Raw genomic sequence first — 21,806 nt, 5'->3', positions numbered from 1 at the left:
TATCAGGACTCCTGCTCTGGCCCTCCACCCCCCCAGTCTGGTCCAGACTTACAGGCAGACAGGTGCTTTACTGCTCAAGTATCTCAGGGTCTTGTTGAAGTTGTGAGGGTCAAATGGAGAAGGTCCGGTACAACGCCGGCGTCGCTGCTGACGCTGCACCGAACCTGGAAGGCAAGGCTCGAGATTCACTCGTCCGTCTAGACCAGCGGGCCACACGTTTTCAGCTTGCGAGCTACTTTTAAAATGACCAAGTCAAAATGATCTACCAACATTAAAAATGCTATATATATATATATATATATATATATATATATATATATATATATATATATACACACACACACTGAGTATACTTTATATTTACAATATATGTTGGCGTACCTTGCATAACTGCATGAACCCTTATGGCACAATACAGTTCTGTACATTGTTGCTCGTTATCTTACTCTGATGATTGCACTGAATGGCATTGGTCAGAGTTGCACAGTCTGACAGTAGCTGCTGGTATCCGCCTCAAGCAGACTTCAGATGATCATCTGAATATTTTTTGAAATACTTTTATTTTGAAAGGTAAGAACAGCGAGCAAACGGACTTCTTGTTTCAGACTGCGGTTCCTCTGTTTTCTCGTTTCATGAATAAGAGAACGTTACGGGTTATAACCTGATTGCTTGATGAATTTGTTGGCTGTGAAATCTGAGAAAAATCAACCTTTTTCACATGGTGATATTCATGCTCCCTGAAAGCATTACGACAAAAACAGTTAAAAGAAAACATGTTTACGTGTTATTATATTTATATTATATTATTATTGAAGGAGAAGAACATCACTATAACCTGCTGCTACATTCAGAAGTCCATCAGTGATTGTTAGCGTGTGTCAGCTGTGTTTGATGCTCTGAACACGTGTTTCTTACCAGAAACACGACGAAGGTCTCAGGTTTCCGTCCACAGCTCGTTCACAGCCGAGGAGACGGGCGGAAGGATTCGCTTAGCGGAGACTTTCCCAAGACGGAGTATAAATACACTCTTTATCTGGAAACGTGTCACGCTGACGTCAACACAAAACACAGATCGACCCCGTGGCTGTTCAGAGCAAGTTATCGATTCAGGCTGCTCTCCATCAGGAGGCAACCTCTGCTGCATTCTCCCTAGTGTCCACCAGGGGGCGACTCTTCCCGATGATTAAATATTAAAGCAAACATATTTAAAATACCAATAGATCCTCCTAAATGCTCCACAGTCCTACTCCTCAGGTGTCCTTGAACTCATCACTGAGGGCGACCGTGGTGCATGGTTCGATCCTCGGCTGCCACATGTCCTGTGTCCCTGAGCAAGACACTGAACCCCGAACCGCTCCCAGCGGCCCACTGCTCCCAATATACAGAGAATACATTTCCCCACTGCAGGACTAATACGGGATTTATTTATTTATCTATTTATTTATTTATCTATTCATCGATTTATTTATTCATTTATCTATTTATTTATTTATCTATTTATTTATTTATTTATCTATTTATTTATTTCTCTATTTATTTATTTATTTCTCTATTTATTTATCTATTTATTTATTTATCTATTTATTTATTTGTATATTTATCTATTTATTTATTTATCTATTTATCTATTTATCTATTTATTTATCTATCAGACGGCTCCTCCCACTTTCCTCAGCCCGCTTTAAGCGCGCGCCTCCTCTGCTCCAGTGAGCGCTGTTTCAGACGGATCTGTGCGCCTCCTGAACGCACGCGGACGCGGGTCTCCAGCTGAGACAGACGGACAGCAGGACACCTTCTGGGGTTGTTTTCGTTCGTGCGGACAGACATGAAGAGGACTGGGACAGAGTGAGGCTTTTGCACGCGGACAGATACACAGCGGAGGACGCGCTGCTCGAGCGCTGTCTCGCGGACTTTGGATAACTTTGTTTTTTTTATCAAGGTGAGCTCCTCTCGTGCGCCTTTTACCTGCAAGTACGTGTGTGTTGTCCCTCTGGTGTCCCTCAGGTTGTCCCTCAGTGGACATTACAGCGTCGATCACAGACACGCAGCCAATCGGTTGATCGCGGTGCTCACCGATCCGCTGGCTCCTCCGGTGCGTCCTCCCGTCGTGTGTTTCTGGATAAAACATCTCAAACTTATTGTTCTGACATTTGATATGAAGCCAGCGATGAGTCAGTTGGTTTTGCAGCTGATTGAAATATGACGTGAAGAGTCACGTGATTCATAATAATCATAAATGAATGGGTTTAATCAGACATGTGGAATCTATATATATATATATAATATATATCGGAGAAGTGATTTAAAGAGAGTCGGTTCTGTGCAGCTGCTGTCGTCACACTGAGGCTGTTATTGAAGCAGAGAGGAGAGAGTTTGAGGAAAGTAAAGGAAGAGACAGAGCAAACATTCCTGACTCGCTGTCTCAGCGATTTAATTAAGGTTTGTGTGAGATGCTGCAGAGAGCAGCTCGAGGTGAAGGCTTAACCTCCACACACACACACACACACACACACACACACACACACACACACACACACACACACACACCCCTGCTTCCAGCTTGGACTAATCCCAAGGGTCAGTTAATAAGTGTCGGGGTCATACCACCATGACAACCACACAACCACACCAAGCTCCCAATCAGAGGAGTTAAGAGGTACAAGGTGAAGAGGACACGCACGCACGCATACACACACACGCAAACACACGCTCACACAGACACACACACACAGACACACACACTCTCCCCTCAGCTCACTGGTTGGGTAGATTTGGGTAGATTGGTCGTAATACGTTCATCAGGTCTAAATATGTAGAAGTGGACCATCAGGAGCATATTTATTTATATATATGTATATATATATATATTTATTTATTTATTTATATATATGTATATATATAAATATACATATATATATATTTATATATATGTATGTATATTTATATATATGTATGTATATATATATATATATTTATATATATGTATGTATATATATATATATATATATATATTTATTTATTTATATATATGTATATATATACATATATATAAATATATATATATATATGTGTATATGTATATACAAACACAATATGATGTTTCCGTGAAACGTAGACGTCCAGCTTCACTCTGTCTGCTCATGAATCCTGAATTCATCCACACTAACAGTCTTGTGATACTTTATGCTGATGACGCGTTGCTCAAACATTTGGATCATGAATTCTTCCAGATTATTATTAAATGTCCAGATGTGCAACGACGTGACATCACTTGTTTAATGCAACAGACCAAACCCCAAAGAGTCCCTTCGGACTGAAATATGTGAAATGTTTTGACTTTTGTTCTCTGAGCATTTGAACTGTTTACATTGGGAGGAGAGGCTCTCGGGTTTATTGGGACTTTTCAGTTGAAAGGGAGAGAAGCTGGACGTCTCAGACAGGTTACGGTTCAAGTCCTTTATTCTCCTCCAACAACAAGAAATGAAGCAGGAACCAGAGAAGCTCTTCCACTTGTTCTTGATGAACCACTAGTTAGAAGTAGTGATGTAACGGACCGGACCAGGACCCGTACTGACCCCTCACAGTTCAGCATGTGAACCTCAGATTAATCTACAGTTCAACCCTAACCGTCACAGTGTGAATAACGTTTGGCTGACGATCGTTATCCTCCAATATCACAACAGAGCGGATGAAAAGAGTTGTGGAAAATATTCTGGATGCTTGTAGACCAGCTGCTGATACCCAACAACAATACGGATCATCGACGATCCGTAGTCAGTGTCGGCAGCTCAGAAACGTGATCCAAAAGTTCTATTCCCGCCTTTTTTTCTTTTGTGTCGATCCGATGCGTGAGTCTGTTGATCCGTCGCTCCGCTAACTATAAGCGACGATTACAGAAGATATATTCACACGCAGCTGAAGTCTCTACTGCTGAACATATTTGCTGAAATTGGTTTCTGTTTTCAGCGACATAAAAAGACTCACGTTACGTCTTTACAAGGTGGTTTGACACCAGAGGAGTTCTACACTCAGAGCTACAACAGGGTGAGGACCCCCCCCAGGGAGGGTTTAGGGGCTGCGACCTCGTTACTAACCCACGAAGCGTGTCTCTGAGTCCCCCCCATCCTCCCGGTGTGTGTTTCATAAACACGGCGGTTCAGGAGGAAGGAAACATTCCTCTGTGGTACCAGGAGGCAATGCCTGACAGCAGGTCTGAGGTCAGGTTCATGCACAAACACCAGATCAGCCTTTACATGACGTGTTGACCGTGTGCTGCACTGTAACAGATCAGATCTGACCAGGGGTCGGGTCTCAGACCGGATCTGAATAGAACTTTTAGATCTTTGATCATGTTTGTTTGCCACTGATACTAATTATTGGTCATTGATGATCCATATTAACACATACATATCTCTTTGATCTTTGATTATAGCAGCTGGTCTACAAGGATCTAGAATATGTATTATTTGCCACCATCCCAAAAATCATTTCAACAATCTGAAGTCAGTAAACCATGAAAAATATTAAATGTTATACTTTTACTTTGTTTCAGTAATTTAAAGTGGTTTTTTTCTTCTTCATAAAATTACACAATTCCAATTTTTAGGAAATAAAAGTTGCATTTTTATTGATATCCCACTTACTTATTTCATATGTTATCCATGTAATCATGACGAGGAATTATTAAGATACGAGTCCAACAGACCGATGATTGTTCCTCATGTGAAACCAGAAATAATGATTTGTGACTTCTGTAGTTATTTAAACCCAAACGACCATCTTGTCATGAACCTAACTAAGTAGTTTGTTGTCTAAACATAACTAAGTAGTTTAGTTGTCTAAACATAACTAAGTAGTTTAGTTGTCTAAACATAACCAAGTAGTTTAGTTGTCTAAACATAACTAAGTAGTTTAGTTGTCTAAACATAACTAAGTAGTTTAGTTGTCTAAACATAACCAAGTAGTTTAGTTGTCTAAACATAACCAAGTAGTTTAGTTGTCTAAACATAACTAAGTCGTTAGTTGTCTAAACATATCCAAGTAGTTTAGTTGTCTAAACATAACCAAGTAGTTTAGTTGTCTAAACATAACCAAGTAGTTTAGTTGTCTAAACATAACTAAGTTGTTTGTTGTCTAAACATAACCAAGTAGTTTAGTTGTCTAAACATAACTAAGTTGTTTGTTGTCTAAACATAACCAAGTAGTTTAGTTGTCTAAACATAACTAAGTCGTTAGTTGTCTAAACATAACCAAGTAGTTTAGTTGTCTAAACATAACCAAGTAGTTTAGTTGTCCAAACATAACCAAGTAGTTTAGTTGTCTAAACATAACCAAGTAGTTTAGTTGTCCAAACATAACCAAGTAGTTTAGTTGTCTAAACATAACCAAGTAGTTTAGTTGTCTAAACATAACCAAGTAGTTTAGTTGTCTAAACATAACCAAGTAGTTTAGTTGTCTAAACATAACCAAGTAGTTTAGTTGTCTAAACATAACCAAGTAGTTTAGTTGTCTAAACATAACCAAGTAGTTTAGTTGTCTAAACATAACCAAGTAGTTTGTTGTCTAAACATAACTAAGTAGTTTAGTTGTCTAAACATAACTAAGTAGTTTGTTGTCTAAACATAACTAAGTAGTTTGTTGTCTAAATCTAACACTTTCTGAATTCTGAATATTAAAACCTCTTTCTTTGGAAGCACGGACGGTGACACAGAACGCTTTTATAATATAATATGTCATAAATTGTTAAGAAAACACCTCCACCTGAGGGCGAGGGAGGTGGGGGGGGGGGGGGGGGAGAGACCACCTTCTGGCTTCTTTTCCTGAGCCTCTCTCTCTTTTCTTCCATGCACACACACACACACACACACACAGAGGCCTCTGCAGCTGGCAGAGGATTAGAGGTGTCAGGAGTCCACCCAGAGACCAGGACACCAAACTGACAAAGCAGGGGGGAGAGAGAGAGACATTTTATTATTCAAAAAATGAAAGATATTGAAAGAGTTGAGTTCACTGAATCCCCATGTTCACTGTGAAATGGGTTAACCTTTAAGCTACGAGAACCCTGAACCTGATCCACGTAAGTCCTGACCTGATCTCGTGTTAGGAAGTTAAGCAGCTCATAATTCATCTCTAATATCTATTTTATGTTCATGTGAAAACATCTCCTTCAAACTACTGGATTTATTCACCAAAACTACATTTTACAGATGACATGTGAACACATCATGATAACGTTATAATGAATGTTAAAACTTTATTTACACTCTGATGGTTAACGATAAAACTTTATTGACACTCTGATGGTTAACGATAAAACTTTATTGACACTCTGATGGTTAACGATACAACTTTATTGACACTCTGATGGTTAACGTTAAAACTTTATTTACACTCTGATGGTTAACGATAAAACTTTATTGACACTCTGATGGTTAACGATAAAACTTTATTTACACTCTGATGGTTAACGATAAAACTTTGACACTGATGGTTAACGTTAAACTTTATTTACACTGATGGTTAATGTTAAACTTCATTTACACTGATGGTTAATGTTAAACTTTATTTACACTCTGATGGTTAACGTTAAACTTTATTTACACTCTGATGGTTAAACGATAAAACTTTATTGACACTCTGATGGTTGATGATAAACTTTATTTACACTCTGATGGTTAACGATAAAACTTTATTTACACACTGATGGTTAACAGTAAACTTTATTTACACTCTGATGGTTAACGATAAAACTTTATTTACACTCTGATGGTTAATGATAAAACTTTATTTGCACTCTGATGGTTAAACGATAAAACTTTATTGACACTGATGGTTGACGATAAACTTTATTTACACTCTGATGGTTAACGTTAAAACTTTATTTACACTCTGATGGTTAACGTTAAAACTTTATTTACACACTGATGGTTAACAGTAAACTTTATTTACACACTGATGGTTAACGTTAAAACTTTATTTACACACTGATGGTTAACAGTAAACTTTATTTACACACTGATGGTTAACAGTAAACTTTATTTACACTGATGGTTGATGATAAATTCTGAGGAGGGGGGGGGGTCTGTGACATAAGGACAAGGATGTTTATTGTCATTGTAAAAACATACAACGAAATTAAGTTGGCGACTCATCAGTACAGCAGCAACAGTTAAAAAGTGTATAAAAACATTAAGACAAGACGATTTAAAACAAGACATTAAATAAATATATACAAGATAAAACAAGACATCACTACTCAGCAGGGGGGCAACTTTACTTTTCACTGTATTTTAATCGTTTTTCCATCTTTAGTTTAGAGTCGTATGTAACGTGGTAGAAAGGAAGTTTGTTAAAGTTCAGATCAGATGTAAGTGGTGCAGTGTCTGTCTAGACTTGTACAACCCCCCCCCCATTCCAGTCCAACCTGCACCCTGCCAGAGGCCAGACTGGGACTGACAGCTGGGCTTAAAGAGCATGAAGGGGCCCCTGCTGGGCTCAGTCATCAGGAGACAGAGGAACGAACCAACAGTAACAAGTGGACGATGGAGGGATGAAGAGTACAAAACATGCACAGAGAAAGTTTACGAGGAACGATCGGACAACACCTCGCTGCTTCAGGCTGCAGAGACCAGTTCACTATTAAACACACCTAGAACTTATTGTCTCAAGCTCTCTCAGCCTGTCTCTAGAGGACGTCTGGAGACTTTAAGGTGCGCTCAGAAAAGTCGACTTTGCAACTTTCCCTCTGGGAGGATGAAAGAAATTAGTACAAACATTTATAAGGGTGGGACGAGGAAAGAGGAGGCGTGTTTGAGCGCGGTGTGTTCACTGCCAGCTGGCTCACCTGGTTAATTAGAGCTGCTGACAGACGGGAACTAAATGTGCTTCTGCTGTTGTACTTTTATCACCTCGGTGGGAAAACCAGAGTCGCCAAACTAGTCGTGACTCCAGGTGTGTGTGTGTGTGTGTGTGTGTGTGTGTGCGTGAGAGTTAAAACAAACCAGGCTGGTTGTCTCTGTATTCTCTGCAGTGTCTAATGTGAGTGTGTGTGCAATGAGAAGGAAGTCGACTGAGCGGTTTGAATGCACATCAGCATGAGTTAAGGAGAGCCGAACGGTCAGTTGTCGCTGGTTTGAAACTGTTAAATGTCTTTAGTTCTGCTGCAGAGGAATGTTTAGTTCTATCTGGTGTTGAATCTCCAGGAACACGAGGATGAACGTGTTCCTCTGCAAGCATTCAGACGACAGCAATCATCTCCACGTTTCCAATCGATTCGTCGACAAACCTTATCTGTGAGTCGACTTATGTTTCCTTGATGGAGGACAGAAGTGGTGTGAATGTAACGGAGCTTGATTGTGTTTACTGTGACATATATATACATACATATACAGTATATACTCATGTCCTCACAGTTCACGGTCATGTGGCGAGTGGAGTCTTTATTCTCATGATTTTCAGTCTTCATCCTAGAATAGACTCACAGCTGCTGCTGGCCGCTCTAGACAGCAGTTGTCAGCGCTCAGGTGTTTAGTGCCGGTCCAAGCTGAGCGACATGCTCCGGATGTCTCGCCGTCTCTCTTTAAGCTCACGTCATAAAAACCCGCGAGGCGGTTTTAACCCTGAACGCTTCTTTGATGGCGACGTGGAAGCGAACACCAACAGGAACGGCTTCGTGGGACTTTTCCTCCTTTGTGTTTCATGTATTTCATCAGTTTCTTCACGACTCGATCCAAACTGATCGGTGGAAAAAGACATCGAACAATCACGTTCCGAGGAGCCACCAACCGCACGGAGGATCCGTAGTCTGAAAGACCAAAGCCAGCGGAGACCAGATCCACTCCTTCTGTCTTTCACCTTCACAATAAAAGCCCTAGAAAGATAGTGTTTGCAGTGGAGTATTTTACATTTTACCCCCAGTGTGTGAAGACGTTCCATTTATTTTTATATCGTTTATCTGCTTACACAATAGATTTTTTTCTGGGGGGGGGGCTAAGAGTTCTTGAGGGACTGAAGCTGTTAAACTGATTCCAGGCATGAGGTAACAGGATATTCCACTGTGGGGAGTGGAGGGAACTCACGCCCTCCATGAGGATGAAGTAATCTCCCCGTAGACCAGCTTCCTAACACAGTTTACGATCCTTCTTTGACCTCCGCTCCCACACATCCTGAAGTCTGTTCTTTGATTTCAGCTTCTTCTTCAGTGATTAAAAGGTCATCGTGGTGGAGACCTCACCTTTCATCCTCCATCCACAGTTCAACTGTTCGTTCGGTCACCGAGGACGCTGCTGCGTGTTCAAACTCTTCAACTCTTTTATTAGAATCATTTTGAAAAAGCAAACTTATTTAGCGAAATACACAACTAACATCAAATGTTGAAAAGAAAGTATTAAATAGAGAGTCATCAATTAGTGTTGTTTTTCCTCTAGAAGTCATGCAAACGATCACACGTGAACCCTGGTGGACACCTGAGTGAGTCACACCTGAGTGAGTCACACCTGAGCGAGTCTTTACACCTGAGTGAGTCTTTACACCTGAGTGAGTCTTTACACCTGAGCGAGTCTTTACACCTGAGCGAGTCTTTACACCTGAGTGAGTCACACCTGAGTGAGTCACACCTGAGCGAGTCTTTACACCTGAGTGAGTCTTTACACCTGAGTGAGTCTTTACACCTGAGCGAGTCTTTACACCTGAGTGAGTCTTTACACCTGAGTGAGTCACACCTGAGTGAGTCACACCTGAGCGAGTCTTTACACCTGAGCGAGTCACACCTGAGTGAGTCTTTACACCTGAGTGAGTCACACCTGAGTGAGTCACACCTGAGCGAGTCTTTACACCTGAGTGAGTCTTTACACCTGAGTGAGTCACACCTGAGTGAGTCACACCTGAGCGAGTCACACCTGAGTGAGTCTTTACACCTGAGCGAGTCACACCTGAGTGAGTCTTTACACCTGAGTGAGTCTTTACACCTGAGTGAGTCTTTACACCTGAGTGAGTCACACCTGAGCGAGTCACACCTGAGTGAGTCACACCTGAGCGAGTCACACCTGAGTGAGTCTTTACACCTGAGCGAGTCACACCTGAGCGAGTCACACCTGAGTGAGTCTTTACACCTGAGCGAGTCACACCTGAGCGAGTCACACCTGAGTGAGTCTTTACACCTGAGTGAGTCACACCTGAGTGAGTCTTTACATCTGAGCGAGTCACACCTGAGCGAGTCACACCTGAGTGAGTTTACACCTGAACGAGTCACACCTGAGCGAGTCACACCTGAGTGAGTTTACACCTGAGCGAGTCACACCTGAGCGAGTCACACCTGAGTGAGTTTACACCTGAGCGAGTCACACCTGAGTGAGTCTTTACACCTGAGCGAGTCACACCTGAGCGAGTCTTTACACCTGAGTGAGTCACACCTGAGTGAGTCACACCTGAGCGAGTCTTTACACCTGAGTGAGTCACACCTGAGCGAGTCTTTACACCTGAGTGAGTCACACCTGAGCGAGTCTTTACACGGATCCAACAGCCTCTTCGTGGGTCTTCTATCAGAGCTGCTCGTGTCTGTTCGGTGGCATTTGGGATTTTACTGAAGTGTTTCTCCGCAGTTCATCATCCAACAAGTAGAACTGTGTGAACACGCACAGCAGCACCTGCTTTACAGACTAAATGCTCTAAATTGGGAGTTTGTTTACAACCTGTTGGTGGGTCTGACTTCATCTCTGGCTGCTCAGAAAAACGACGAGTCTGCATGTTTGTTTTTTGACGTATAACAAAGACGTTTCTTGCCGCAGTCGGCGTTAACGTGGGGAGGAGGTAAGAGTGGACGGACGGGTCGGACTAACTCAGGACTTTCACCCCGGAGACCTCGGTTCATGTCCGCTGTGAAACTTAATTACCGGAACAAACACTGATTATATCGTCAGACCGCGACGCTCTACTGCACATTACCGAGTAGTTGCGTTTTTAAAACTCGGCTTAGTTTGATGGAACGTGACGTTGGAGACGGAGCTGCTTCTCAGACCTCACGAGCAGTTTGTTGAGCGTCATGATTTTAGGAATCACCACCAAACCTCCTGAAATAATATCCAGGTCCTCATCTGTTCCTCTTCAGTAAGTTAGTGAGAGGACATGTCTGTGTTTACTGCAGAGTGAGGATGAATGGACGACACTTCATCTCTCCCTTTACCTCCAACTTCCCCCCCTCCCCCTCCCCCCCCCCCCTCTCCCTCGCTCTTATCAACCGGGGGAGGACAAAGGTTTATGTGGGCCTTTCACTCTGTCTCACGGTGAGAGATGGCTGCAGTGCATCGTGGGTAACAGAATCCAGCTGTGTGTGTGTTTGTGCTGTGTGAACATGTGCAGGAATGTGTGTGTGTGTGTGTGTGTTCTGTTTCGTGTCACAGTGACGGTGATGTTTGTATTTTATCACGCCATCTTATCCTCGCTCGTACTAAAGAAGAAGAAAAGTGGATGAAGCAGAAAACTAATCAGGAATTCATGATGGAGAAGAGAGAACCCGTTCTGCTTTGGTTGCTTCCCAATATGAGAGGCCAGAGCAGGGCCGATGATGATGAAGATGAAGACGTTACTGATCATTGTTACTTGTTGTGTATCAGAACATCGAGCTGCTGCGGTAGAAGTTCAAGAACTAACCGGAACTTCTTTGAGTGTTGTGTGTTTGATTCTCATCTGAAGAGATTTAGATTCAGAACTGAACTTGGCAGTCAGGACTACAGGACTACAGGACTAAAGGACTACAGGACTACAGGACTACAGGACTACAGGACTACAGGACCAAAGGACCAAAGGACCAAATGACTACAGGACTACAGGACTACAGGACTAAAGGACTAAAGGACTACAGGACTACAGGACTAAAGGACTACAGGACTAAAGGGCTAAAGGACTACAGGACTACATGACTAAAGGACTACAGGACTACAGGACTAAAGGACCAAAGGACTAAAGGACTACAGGACTACAGGACTAAAGGACTACAGGACTACAGGACCAAAGGACTACAGGACTAAAGGACTACAGGACTACAGGACTACAGGACTAAAGGACTACAGGACTACAGGACTAAAGGACTACAGGACTACAGGACTAAAGGACTACAGGACTACAGGACTAAAGGACTACAGGACCAAAGGACTACAGGACTAAAGGACTACAGGACTACAGGACTACAGGACTACAGGACGAAAGGACTACAGGACTACAGGACTAAAGGACTAAAGGACTACAGGACTACAGGACCAAAGGACCAAAGGACCAAAGGACCAAATGACTACAGGACTAAAGGACTACAGGACTACAGGACTAAAGGACTACAGGACTAAAGGGCTAAAGGACTACAGGACTACATGACTACAGGACTAAATGACTACAGGACTAAATGACTACAGGACTAAATGACTACAGGACTAAAGGACTACAGGACTAAAGGACTAAAGGACTAAAGGACTACAGGACTAAAGGACTACAGGACTAAAGGACTACAGGACTAAAGGACTAAAGGACTAAAGGACTACAGGACTAAAGGAACGCTCTCTGTGGCTTAAACAGCATCAGTTATCTAGACATGTCTTCGTCTTCACTGCAGGTGATTACAGATCAACACTCGACCATCCACGAGGACTCGTCAAGAACAAAGCACTAACAAAACATCACGTCCACAGATATTCTTTCCTCTACTTATTAAGATTAAATGATGTCTGCCTTCATTTTAAGAAAACACCTCAAAACGTTCGCCGGGTCGGGAGGTGCTGATGACGCCGCCGTCAATGATCCGTCAAATACCAGAGAAGTAGATTCTGAGCATGCTCAGTGAGCTCGTCTTCCTTTGACGTGTTAACTAACAGTGAACGATGGTAAAGCTGAGGCGGACCGAATAACACTATTGGGAACGTAGAGGAGCGTGTTTGGGTTATCAGCATTTAAGAAACTGAATTCTTGACATCAATAGAATTATTAATGTATGTAACAATTATTAATGATTATTAATAACAACGGGGCACCACCCTGTGAACAGGGACTAATAACCAAACGATAAACTGAGTCTCATAATTAGTGGTCACTCATAATGTCAATAGTCTGCGTATGACTACACATTCAGTGACAGTGAAGGGTTAAGTTCGTACACAAGGCTACTACATACAGCTTTCATTACACACATATGCACAAGTAATCACCGACGACGGCTCTTTAAAATATAACAGAGTTTATTAAATCAGAATAATAAATGATCAGATCAATGAATATTACAACCAACAAACGCTATCATACAATTTTATATGCCTAATACCTAAACAAATGAATAAAATGAGGGAGAGTGTATGTATCTAGGTGAGGATGTATGTATGCAAGTATGTGTGTGTGTGTGTGTGAGTCTATGTGTGTGAAGAGGGAGGGGGCCTTGAAACTACAGCCGAGAACTACAAACCAAGATGGCGGAGTCGAGCGACTTAGACAAAATGGCGGAGGGGGTGGCTGTGTGTAATCACGTGTGCCGGCGCATCACGTGTGTCGGGACAATGGCGGGCGACAGGTTCTATGTGTATGTACGTTAAGGGAGAGAGAGAGAGGAATCATCAAAGCTTCTGCGTGCGATCCGCGTTGTAGTGGGAATGAGAGCCGCTGATCGTATCTTGCACAAGTCTGCCGCCTGTCGTTCTGAACTGACGACAGCTTATGCACGATAGCCGCGATTCTCCACTTCACTCACAGAGTCAATTTAATGAAGAGAGAATAAAACAGAACGAAATGAAATAAATCAAAATAATCCCCAAACAAACCAGATCTTTATCACTGCGGTGAGATGAGCGTATTGCTTCCCTATCACATCTCCCAAGTGATAATACACAAACTCTACATCCACTCGCAGCGACGGATCTAATGCAGACAGTTACAGCAGTTAAGTACACAATACAGCGGAGCTCCGGGGTCCGCGATGGTTGCGCAATCGCACAGTATAACGCGACCGTGACTTAACACGACAGGATACGGGAATGACAACACATAAATGAATAACCTGAATTAAATGTAGGTTAAATTAAGCTAAGCTACGCCCAGACACCGTGAACTCTTACTTTGAGACGCTTTGTTGCAAAGGGGAGAGTGTTCGTGGAGGAATGGTTCTTTCCTGGAGATGTGGGGCTGCTTGTCGGCACGGCTTTTGAGCTGGTGCGTCTTCGGTCCTGCTCGCTGCAGCGAGGAGGCCTGCGGTTCAACGTCGGCTTCAACGTCCCGGTAATGATCGGTGAAGAAAGAGGTTTAGTCGTCCTTGTACCGTTGGTGTGTACACGAAAGGCGGGGAACGGATCGCGGAAGTGATTCGTTCTAGCGGGCAAAAGCCTTAACTCAGAATGCAGCACAGTCTGTTTCGTCCAGCGAAATGGCACGTGCGCGCTGAGATGAGGGTGGATGAGGCCGATCGGTCCTCGTGAATCTTCTTGGAGACCGGACGAGGTCCAGAGCGAAGAGAGCGATTCTCGCTGTGTTGGCGCTTATAAACCTGGTCTCACAAACAGTGGGGGGGCCGCTTCTTGGCCAATGGAGGGTCAGGCTCAGGTTATGAGAGGTGGAGTTTCGCTCTGACTTCAGGTCAGACTTTGGTGAGGAAGAAGGAACATGTGAGGAGCTCAGTCAGCCAGGAGGTGGCGCCAGACCCCAACAACACTGAGACGCCGCCGCTAACACACAAACACTCCGCTAGTCCGCCATCGTTTTCTATGGCTCATTGGAGAAAACGACAACGGGCGAGAGATGACGTCATCGTCTCCCAGCCCACACGGATACGGAGTAACCGGAGCTTTTAAATATCTAACACCCGAGAGGATGTTTTACAAAATATGCGTTTTGTGTGCAGACGAGAGGCCTAAACATCGAGGAGAAGTCGAATTAAATGTCTATATATACATGTAGACCGGGCCTGAAACTGACCTTCTGTCTCAGCCCGACCCGCTGTGAGGTCAGAGGTCAGGTTCAGCTCCAGACTAACACCACTAAGCGTCAAGGCATTGAGTTTGTTAAGCAGGGAGGCTTCAGCAGCAGCTGTGAATACTGATCCTCTGCGGTTGTGGTTTGTTTCTACCTGACCGCCCAGACACCGTTCACTGGGATAGAACACATCCAGATGTGTGCATGAGTAGTTTCTCTTCTCTCGACTCGTTCATCCATATTCCATTCATCCCTCAGTCATCAGATCAATCAGTCAGAGTCAGCAGCACCCTGAAGGAACGATGAGCAGCTCTGATTATATTATTATTGTCCTGTTGTCGAAGAAGAGCTGCTCTCTAAGCTTAGACATGCACCGCAAACGAAAGCAGTGAAACGCCTCAACCCCTGAGAATAATGGTGATGAGAACAGCTCCTCTTCTTCTGGCTGATGTGACGTAAACAAAAGCATGACAGATATTTTCTTTATGTTCTCGTAGACGTAACACTTCACAAACACTAGAGCGTCTCGGTTATTTTAAATTCAGTTGAATTGTAGCAGAACACGTGAGAAAGATCTGATTCTGATTCTGCACATTGGATATGAATCCAGACTGTTTGTCTCTCGGATGTCTGGGCTTCACCATGCAGAGGGATGCGTTCTCATTCATCTGCTGAACGTTTGACTGAAGTCTTGGTCGTACGAGCAGGATTCATGTTCAAGTGTTGGCCCAGAAACAGAAACAGCGACTGCACCAACAAGTCTCTGCGGAAACCAAGTCGTACTCTGAAGCCGATTTAAAGAACCCGAGAGCCTGTCAGAGATCAGACACCACTCTGTGGTTTACAACAAGACGAGGCAGATGGAGAGGGATCTGTTCCACACTGTGTTTGTGTCAGTAGCAGATCTTATTTTTCACTTTGGCTTATTGTTTATTAGAGGTTTGATCTCTAAAACCTCTGGTTTGTGTTAAAGTCCCTAATTTGGTTATTAAACCTTGTGTGTGTGTGTGTGTGTGTGTGTGTGTGTGTGTGTCAACACACTCGCAGCATGGCGTATTTACCTTGGATGTGTTTGTATGTAGCCGTGTGGTGCTGCGGGTGTCGGGCTGCTTTACTGCACACTCCGTTTCACGGGCAGAAGACCGTGTCGTAAACACACGGAGGAGGCTGACGGGGTTCCTCGCTGACCCCCAGGAGGGGTCGCCCTGGGGGGGGGGGGGGGCTGTGTTAACCCGTGGCCTCGGCCTCTGGGTTCCTGATCCCTTGGGGTGTCTGCTCATCAAGGATTTAGAAAGAGAATATTCACTATGTGTGGAAGCGAAGGTTTGTTGGGTAAAGTGTGCTTGCATGCTTTGAATGTGAGCATGTGGTTGTGGAAGGGATAAAGACTAAATCCTCAGGCATTCATTATGAGCAAATAGAATTAAGGGTTTAGGAATTACATTCAGAAAAGACTTCTTGCATAACTTCAATTTCTCCCTCAGACATTGTTAAGAGTAAAACTATTTACAGCCTATTTTATGTCCCAGTTTGTTTCTTGCTGTAAAGCCTCCCTTTTTAACTGTGACCTGCTCGTTAAGGGAATGGTGATTAACAGCAACCATTTCCTGTCTCTTCTGTCTTTCAGAGATTAAGAGCTGACACCATGCTGCCTTACTTCCTGCTCTTCTTCCTCTCATCTGGTCTGGTGTTATCCTCCGACTGCCCGGCCGACTGTTCCTGCCAGGGACAGGACTCCATATTCTGCATTCAGCGGCGCTCCAGCGTCGTGCCTCGTGTCCCCACCACCACCCAGAATCTATACATCTTCCAGAACGGCATCGACACTTTCACCCAAGATGACTTCAAAGGCCTGGGGGAGTTAGAGTTGCTGGATCTGAGCCAGAATGAGCTGGCAGAGATTCCAGATGGTGTGTTTGAGATGCTGTCAAAGCTGAAGAACTTAGACCTGTCCTCTAATCACATTGCCCACATTTCCAAAGACAGTTTTTCTGGGTTGGTCCAGCTGGAGAGGCTGTATCTCCACGCAAACCGCATTCAGAGCATCCATTCGGAAGCTTTTGGAGGTTTGGAGATGCTGCTGGAACTTAAGCTCCAAGGAAACCAGCTCACCTCTCTGCCATCCCTTAGTTTCCCGAGACTTCTGCTTCTAGACCTCAGCTACAACGACATCCCAACCCTGGGACCCTCAGACCTTCAGACTCCCCACTTAGAGGCCCTTAAGGTGGCCTCGCTGGGGCTTACTGCTGTGGATGAGGGTCTCATAGCTTCTCTGGGGAACCTCCATGAGCTTGACATCTCCACAAACCAGTTAACTGAGGTGCCCCAGGCCCTGAAGCAGGACTCCCTCAAGGGGCTAATCAAACTCAGCCTGGCTACCAACCCATTGGGTGAGCTCAGGGTGGAGGACTTCCAGAAACTGAGTGGGCTTCAAGAACTGGATCTCAGTGGACTTAATCTCCAGGGATTTTCCCAGAGTTTCTTCCAGACCTTCCCAAGGTTGATGCACCTGACTGCAGCTGAGAACCCATTTAACTGCTTGTGTCCATTAGCCTGGTTCCCAGTTTGGCTAAAGGATAAGGATGTGAATCTCGGGAGGCCTGAGGAAACCAGATGTCACTTCCCTCTAGTTAATGCTGGGAAAATGCTTTCAGCGCTCGAGCACAAAGATTTTGGGTGTCAACCTACCACAACAGTGCTGATTGGATTCCCCATTGGAAGTACTCCGGTTCCCCAGATTCCTACCACATCTCCAGAGACCATCCATACCAACGCTATTCCCCCCCCTCCTCCTCCTCCCAGTGAGGCAACAGTCTCCTCAAAGACGGTCAGCGCCCTTTCACCAGGACCTCCAGCCTCCCCAAGCTCCACCAGCAGGGATCTAGGTGAGCACATCTGCCCACCAAACATCTGCCTCAATGGGGGCACTTGTAATTTTGATCCGCTGGGTCAACTCAGTTGTCTGTGTCCGTCGGGAACCTCTGGCCTCTACTGTGAAAATGTGGATGATGTTCCTGAGACACCGAAGCCTTCAGCAACAGAAGTTTTGCTGGTTGCCCCTGCGGTGCCGGCTGAGCTTGATGCTATCAGCTCTCGGCAGGTCACCTCCACTTCCATCCTTCTTGACCTGCACCGCTTCATCAAGACACGGCCACACATCCGTGGCATCAGGTTGACCTACCGTAACCTCTCAGGGCCTGACCGCCGCCCCATTATCCTGAGTGTACCGGCATCCTACCCCGAGTACACTTTGCGTGGGTTGAGACCCAACTGTACCTACTTTGTCTGTGCCAGTCCCCTGGGTGAAAGAGTCAACTCAAGGGCCAACAGCTCTGTAGAAACGGGGTCGTGTACGGAGGCTCGCACCGAAGGGCTTCCCCTGCCATCCTCGGAGTCCAGGGTGGAGACACAGAGCCCGCTGACGTACACGCTCATCCTCGCCATGGCTGCACTGGCACTGGTGATGGGTTTGGCCGCGGTAGCTGGGGCAATCATCTGTGTCCGAAGGAGGAGGCGGAATCCCAAGGCAGGAATGGAGCTGGAGCTGGGCCCGGCAGATCCTGATCCCATGGAGCTGGAGGGGATGAAGGCCTGCCTGGAGAATGGGGAAAATAGTACACTACCCCACAAACAGCCTGAGATTGACCGCTGTCACACTCCTCAGCCGCCTCCATCTTTGCAACAGAATGGGGGTTTGGACTATGAATTCCCCTTGATGCAAGGACACTGTCCATCAAATAACAATCTATCATCCTTAAAGCCATCTTATTTCTAAGATGCAATAAACTGCAAACACTTGTAAAGACATTGGAGGCAGTGAGCTCATCCGGATTTGAGAAATCCTGCTATGGTTAAAATTACAATTTTCATTCCAATATCAGATATCCACAAGTTGAAAAGTGGCACTTACTATCCTTTGGTTGACTGGATCATCTATTTTAGAGACACTGAATGATGAATTTAAGATTACAGGATATTGGAAATGTGTTGAACCACTGTGGGGCCGCGATCAGGATGGTTTAAAGTCATCGAGTCTGATGGTGGTGAAAGTGATGAAACTAAGTGCAGTCGACTAGAAGGGTCTTAGTAGCTGACTGAAAACGGAAGTGCCTTTTTTTGCATTGACACATCTGTAACCAGTGGCTCTTTCTTTTCTATCTGTTTGTTTAAAAGAAACTATGTGAATATGGTGAAATCCTTTTGCTGGATTTAGGAGGTACCATCTGGAGAAAAAGGGCCCCATCAGCGTTTGGGCTACCGAACCAGAGGAAGTGGTTCAAATGAAACTAGTGATGCAGATGTGAGACGACCACACGATTCGGTATTAAAAATGGGTTTTTCAACCAACTCCAGCGGATCCGCGGGGACTACAACGAGAACTTACACAGTGTCCCAGTTCACTAACTGCCGCAAGACTGATGATGGTCACATAAAGAAATGCAATAACTTTGCAGATAGTTTAGACGACAGAAAAAGCTGTCTGAATATGTTTCTGTTGACATAATTTAATCTGAAAGTCTTCACAGTTGGATTCTTCAGTGTCAACAGAGCCACCATCATGCTCTTCACACATCCCGAAGCTTTTGGTTGTGTGGGAGATGAATCTGCTGTGAAAGAAAAGAAGGACTGAAGGAATGGACACTGATTGTACTGTTCTGTGCCGTGACGGGAAAGCTGTTTTGTGTAGCTTATATTATGATAATTGTTTTTGTCATGTGTTTATTTTGTGTTTTTGTTGTTGATGTCCATTCAGTATTTAGCTGTGGCTGCGAGTTGAACCATTATTAATTATTCTCTCTTGGAAAAAAAGTCAGCTTGAGGCTCCGATCGCTCCGAGACGCGTCACTGGCAAAACCGTTGTTTTTCTTATCGGTTCGGTGCGGCGTCCAAAAAAGTTCAACAACTTGATTTGATTGGCTGCGTCAGTCAAGTTGAAGATATTTCAACTTTTATTCAAACACTCATCTGAGAACACATGCATGGCGTTGCGTGAGCGACCAGGTGGATCCGTCTGGACTTGGATTCATTAGTCCCCGTTAATTACGTTTGCTCGCCTGGTTGTGCACGCACCCCCACTCCACAGCGCTCACCAGCTGTTTCTGCCAAGAGGCGCTTTATGAACGGTGAGACGACCCTAACCCTAACCCTAAGGTAACCCTAACCCTAACCCTTATGAGACGACGCGTCTCGGTGCGATCAGCCGCTAAGTCACCGTGGATCTTTTAGTTTACTATTTGCATTTTAGGTGACATGGAGCTGAATCTTCCCGGAGCTACTTGTAGTGAGTGCAGAGTAAACAAGCTTAAAACCAGCAGTGCTCAAATATCGCAGTCATCTCTACATCATGCACAGAAGGATTCAGTATTCTGTTCCCCAAAGTGTGTCTCAGGAACTCACCAAGTTTATTTTCTCTGCCAGCGCTCCACAAGGACAAACCACAGACTATTCCTTCACAGCCAAACCTCACAAAATTGTGTTCAAAGACCTTTGTTTTGCCACTGAACCCACTCCTATTAAGCAGCACACGCGTGAGAGAGAGGAAAGCGAGTTCAAAGAGCTTGAGAGAGGTTTGCTGTGAGCTTTAGGCTGCAGACCCAACTGTCGATCCAGACATCTTTACCCCTCCAGTGTGCTCTGGTCAACACGGACTATTGGTGTGTCTTTGTGTGTCTGGAGACTGTTTTGCTTGTTTGCAGCCAACCAGACGGTGAAATGCACCGTTCTGGTTTATTCGTTCCCTCTTTTCGTTCTCGTCTCTCGTCTCTTGTTAGTCTTTCTTTCTTACGTCTTAGCTATCTTAGCAATGTGCCTGAGCCACATTCGTGCAGAGCCTTACTGATATCTCGTAGTGGCCAATTACACGCTGATGTGTATTTCAAGAACATTTGGCCTCGCATGACAAAGTTTCAACAAAAAGTCCTTCCTTCCTTATCAGTTGCAGTAACAGCAGAAAGCCTGCCGACTGGGTTCCATCTGTTCGTTTGTTCAGGTGTTTGTTAATCGAGTACATGCACTTCACTCCAGCACTGTCCAAAATCAACTTCTCCACTGTCTTCACTCTGTCAGTATTCCACTATAAACACAGACACAGATGCTCAATTTATCAACTGGAAGAGAGGCAGGAAATGTTTGAAATATTTTTCAAAGTGCGTGAAAACCTTCCCTGATTGTTTAGGGGGAGCCTTTCTCTTTGTTCTTTTTGTATTGTTCTGTGTTTGTCGTTTACGTCAATTACAATGTTGTGTGTCTGCCAGAGAAAAAGAACAGTATTAAAATGTTGAGTTTGAGTCTCTGCTCTTTCATAACGGTGCAGTAATGTTTCCTTGTGGATTTGAGGAATGCGGTCCCATCGGAGGCTGTGAGTGAGTTGATGCTGTCGCAGAGAAACGCAGAAAAGATTTCCAGCAACAACAGAAGCCGATTACACAGCCTGTATCTCTAAGTACCTCATTACACACACACACACACACACACACACACACACTAAACTCAACCACAACAGGATCACTGTGTGACGTTGAGCTCATTTCAGCTAATAGCCAGGAACACTGGTGGAACATATTACTAAACAACACACAGTTAGACATTACAGAGCTCTGCTGCTTTTATCTATCGGCTGGTTTCTTGCTGACTCAGCATCTTGACATCTTGCACAAAGTAAACAAAGGAACAGCAAAAGGATGAACGTCCACACTTACACTTACAGAGCATTTTGTAAATCTTTACAAGCAGGGCAACGTTTCGATTATTGATTCAGCTTTAAACAGGAAGTCCTGGTTCAGGGTCACTGATCGGTCTCCAAGGCTAACAAACGGAAACATTAGTGACTTCACCGTCCAGGTATGTCTGACCTCAACCACCAGTCCACACTG

General features: G+C 44.3%; 1 protein-coding gene across 1 annotated transcript; it reads left to right on the top strand.

Moving 5' to 3' along the window:
* Positions 1–1,744: 1,744 nt before the first annotated feature.
* On the top strand, positions 1,745–21,192 carry LOC306784894 (vasorin-like). The gene is made up of 2 exons (XM_079279075.1): positions 1,745–1,939; positions 16,562–21,192. The coding sequence occupies exon 2, from the start codon at positions 16,580–16,582 to the stop codon at positions 18,707–18,709; it is 2,130 nt and encodes a 709-aa protein (XP_079135201.1). The 5' UTR covers positions 1,745–1,939; positions 16,562–16,579; the 3' UTR covers positions 18,710–21,192.
* Positions 21,193–21,806: the final 614 nt, after the last annotated feature.

The sequence above is a fragment of the Melanostigma gelatinosum genome, assembly GCF_949748355.1.
Source record: "Melanostigma gelatinosum genome assembly, chromosome: 11".
Taxonomy (NCBI): domain Eukaryota; kingdom Metazoa; phylum Chordata; class Actinopteri; order Perciformes; family Zoarcidae; genus Melanostigma; species Melanostigma gelatinosum.
This window is presented reverse-complemented; position numbering and strand designations above follow the sequence as displayed.

What these genes read in the sequence shown, in the direction of transcription:
- LOC306784894 (XM_079279075.1), top strand. Translation starts at nt 16,580, where the DNA reads ATGCTGCCTTACTTCCTGCTCTTCTTCCTCTCATCTGGTCTGGTGTTA.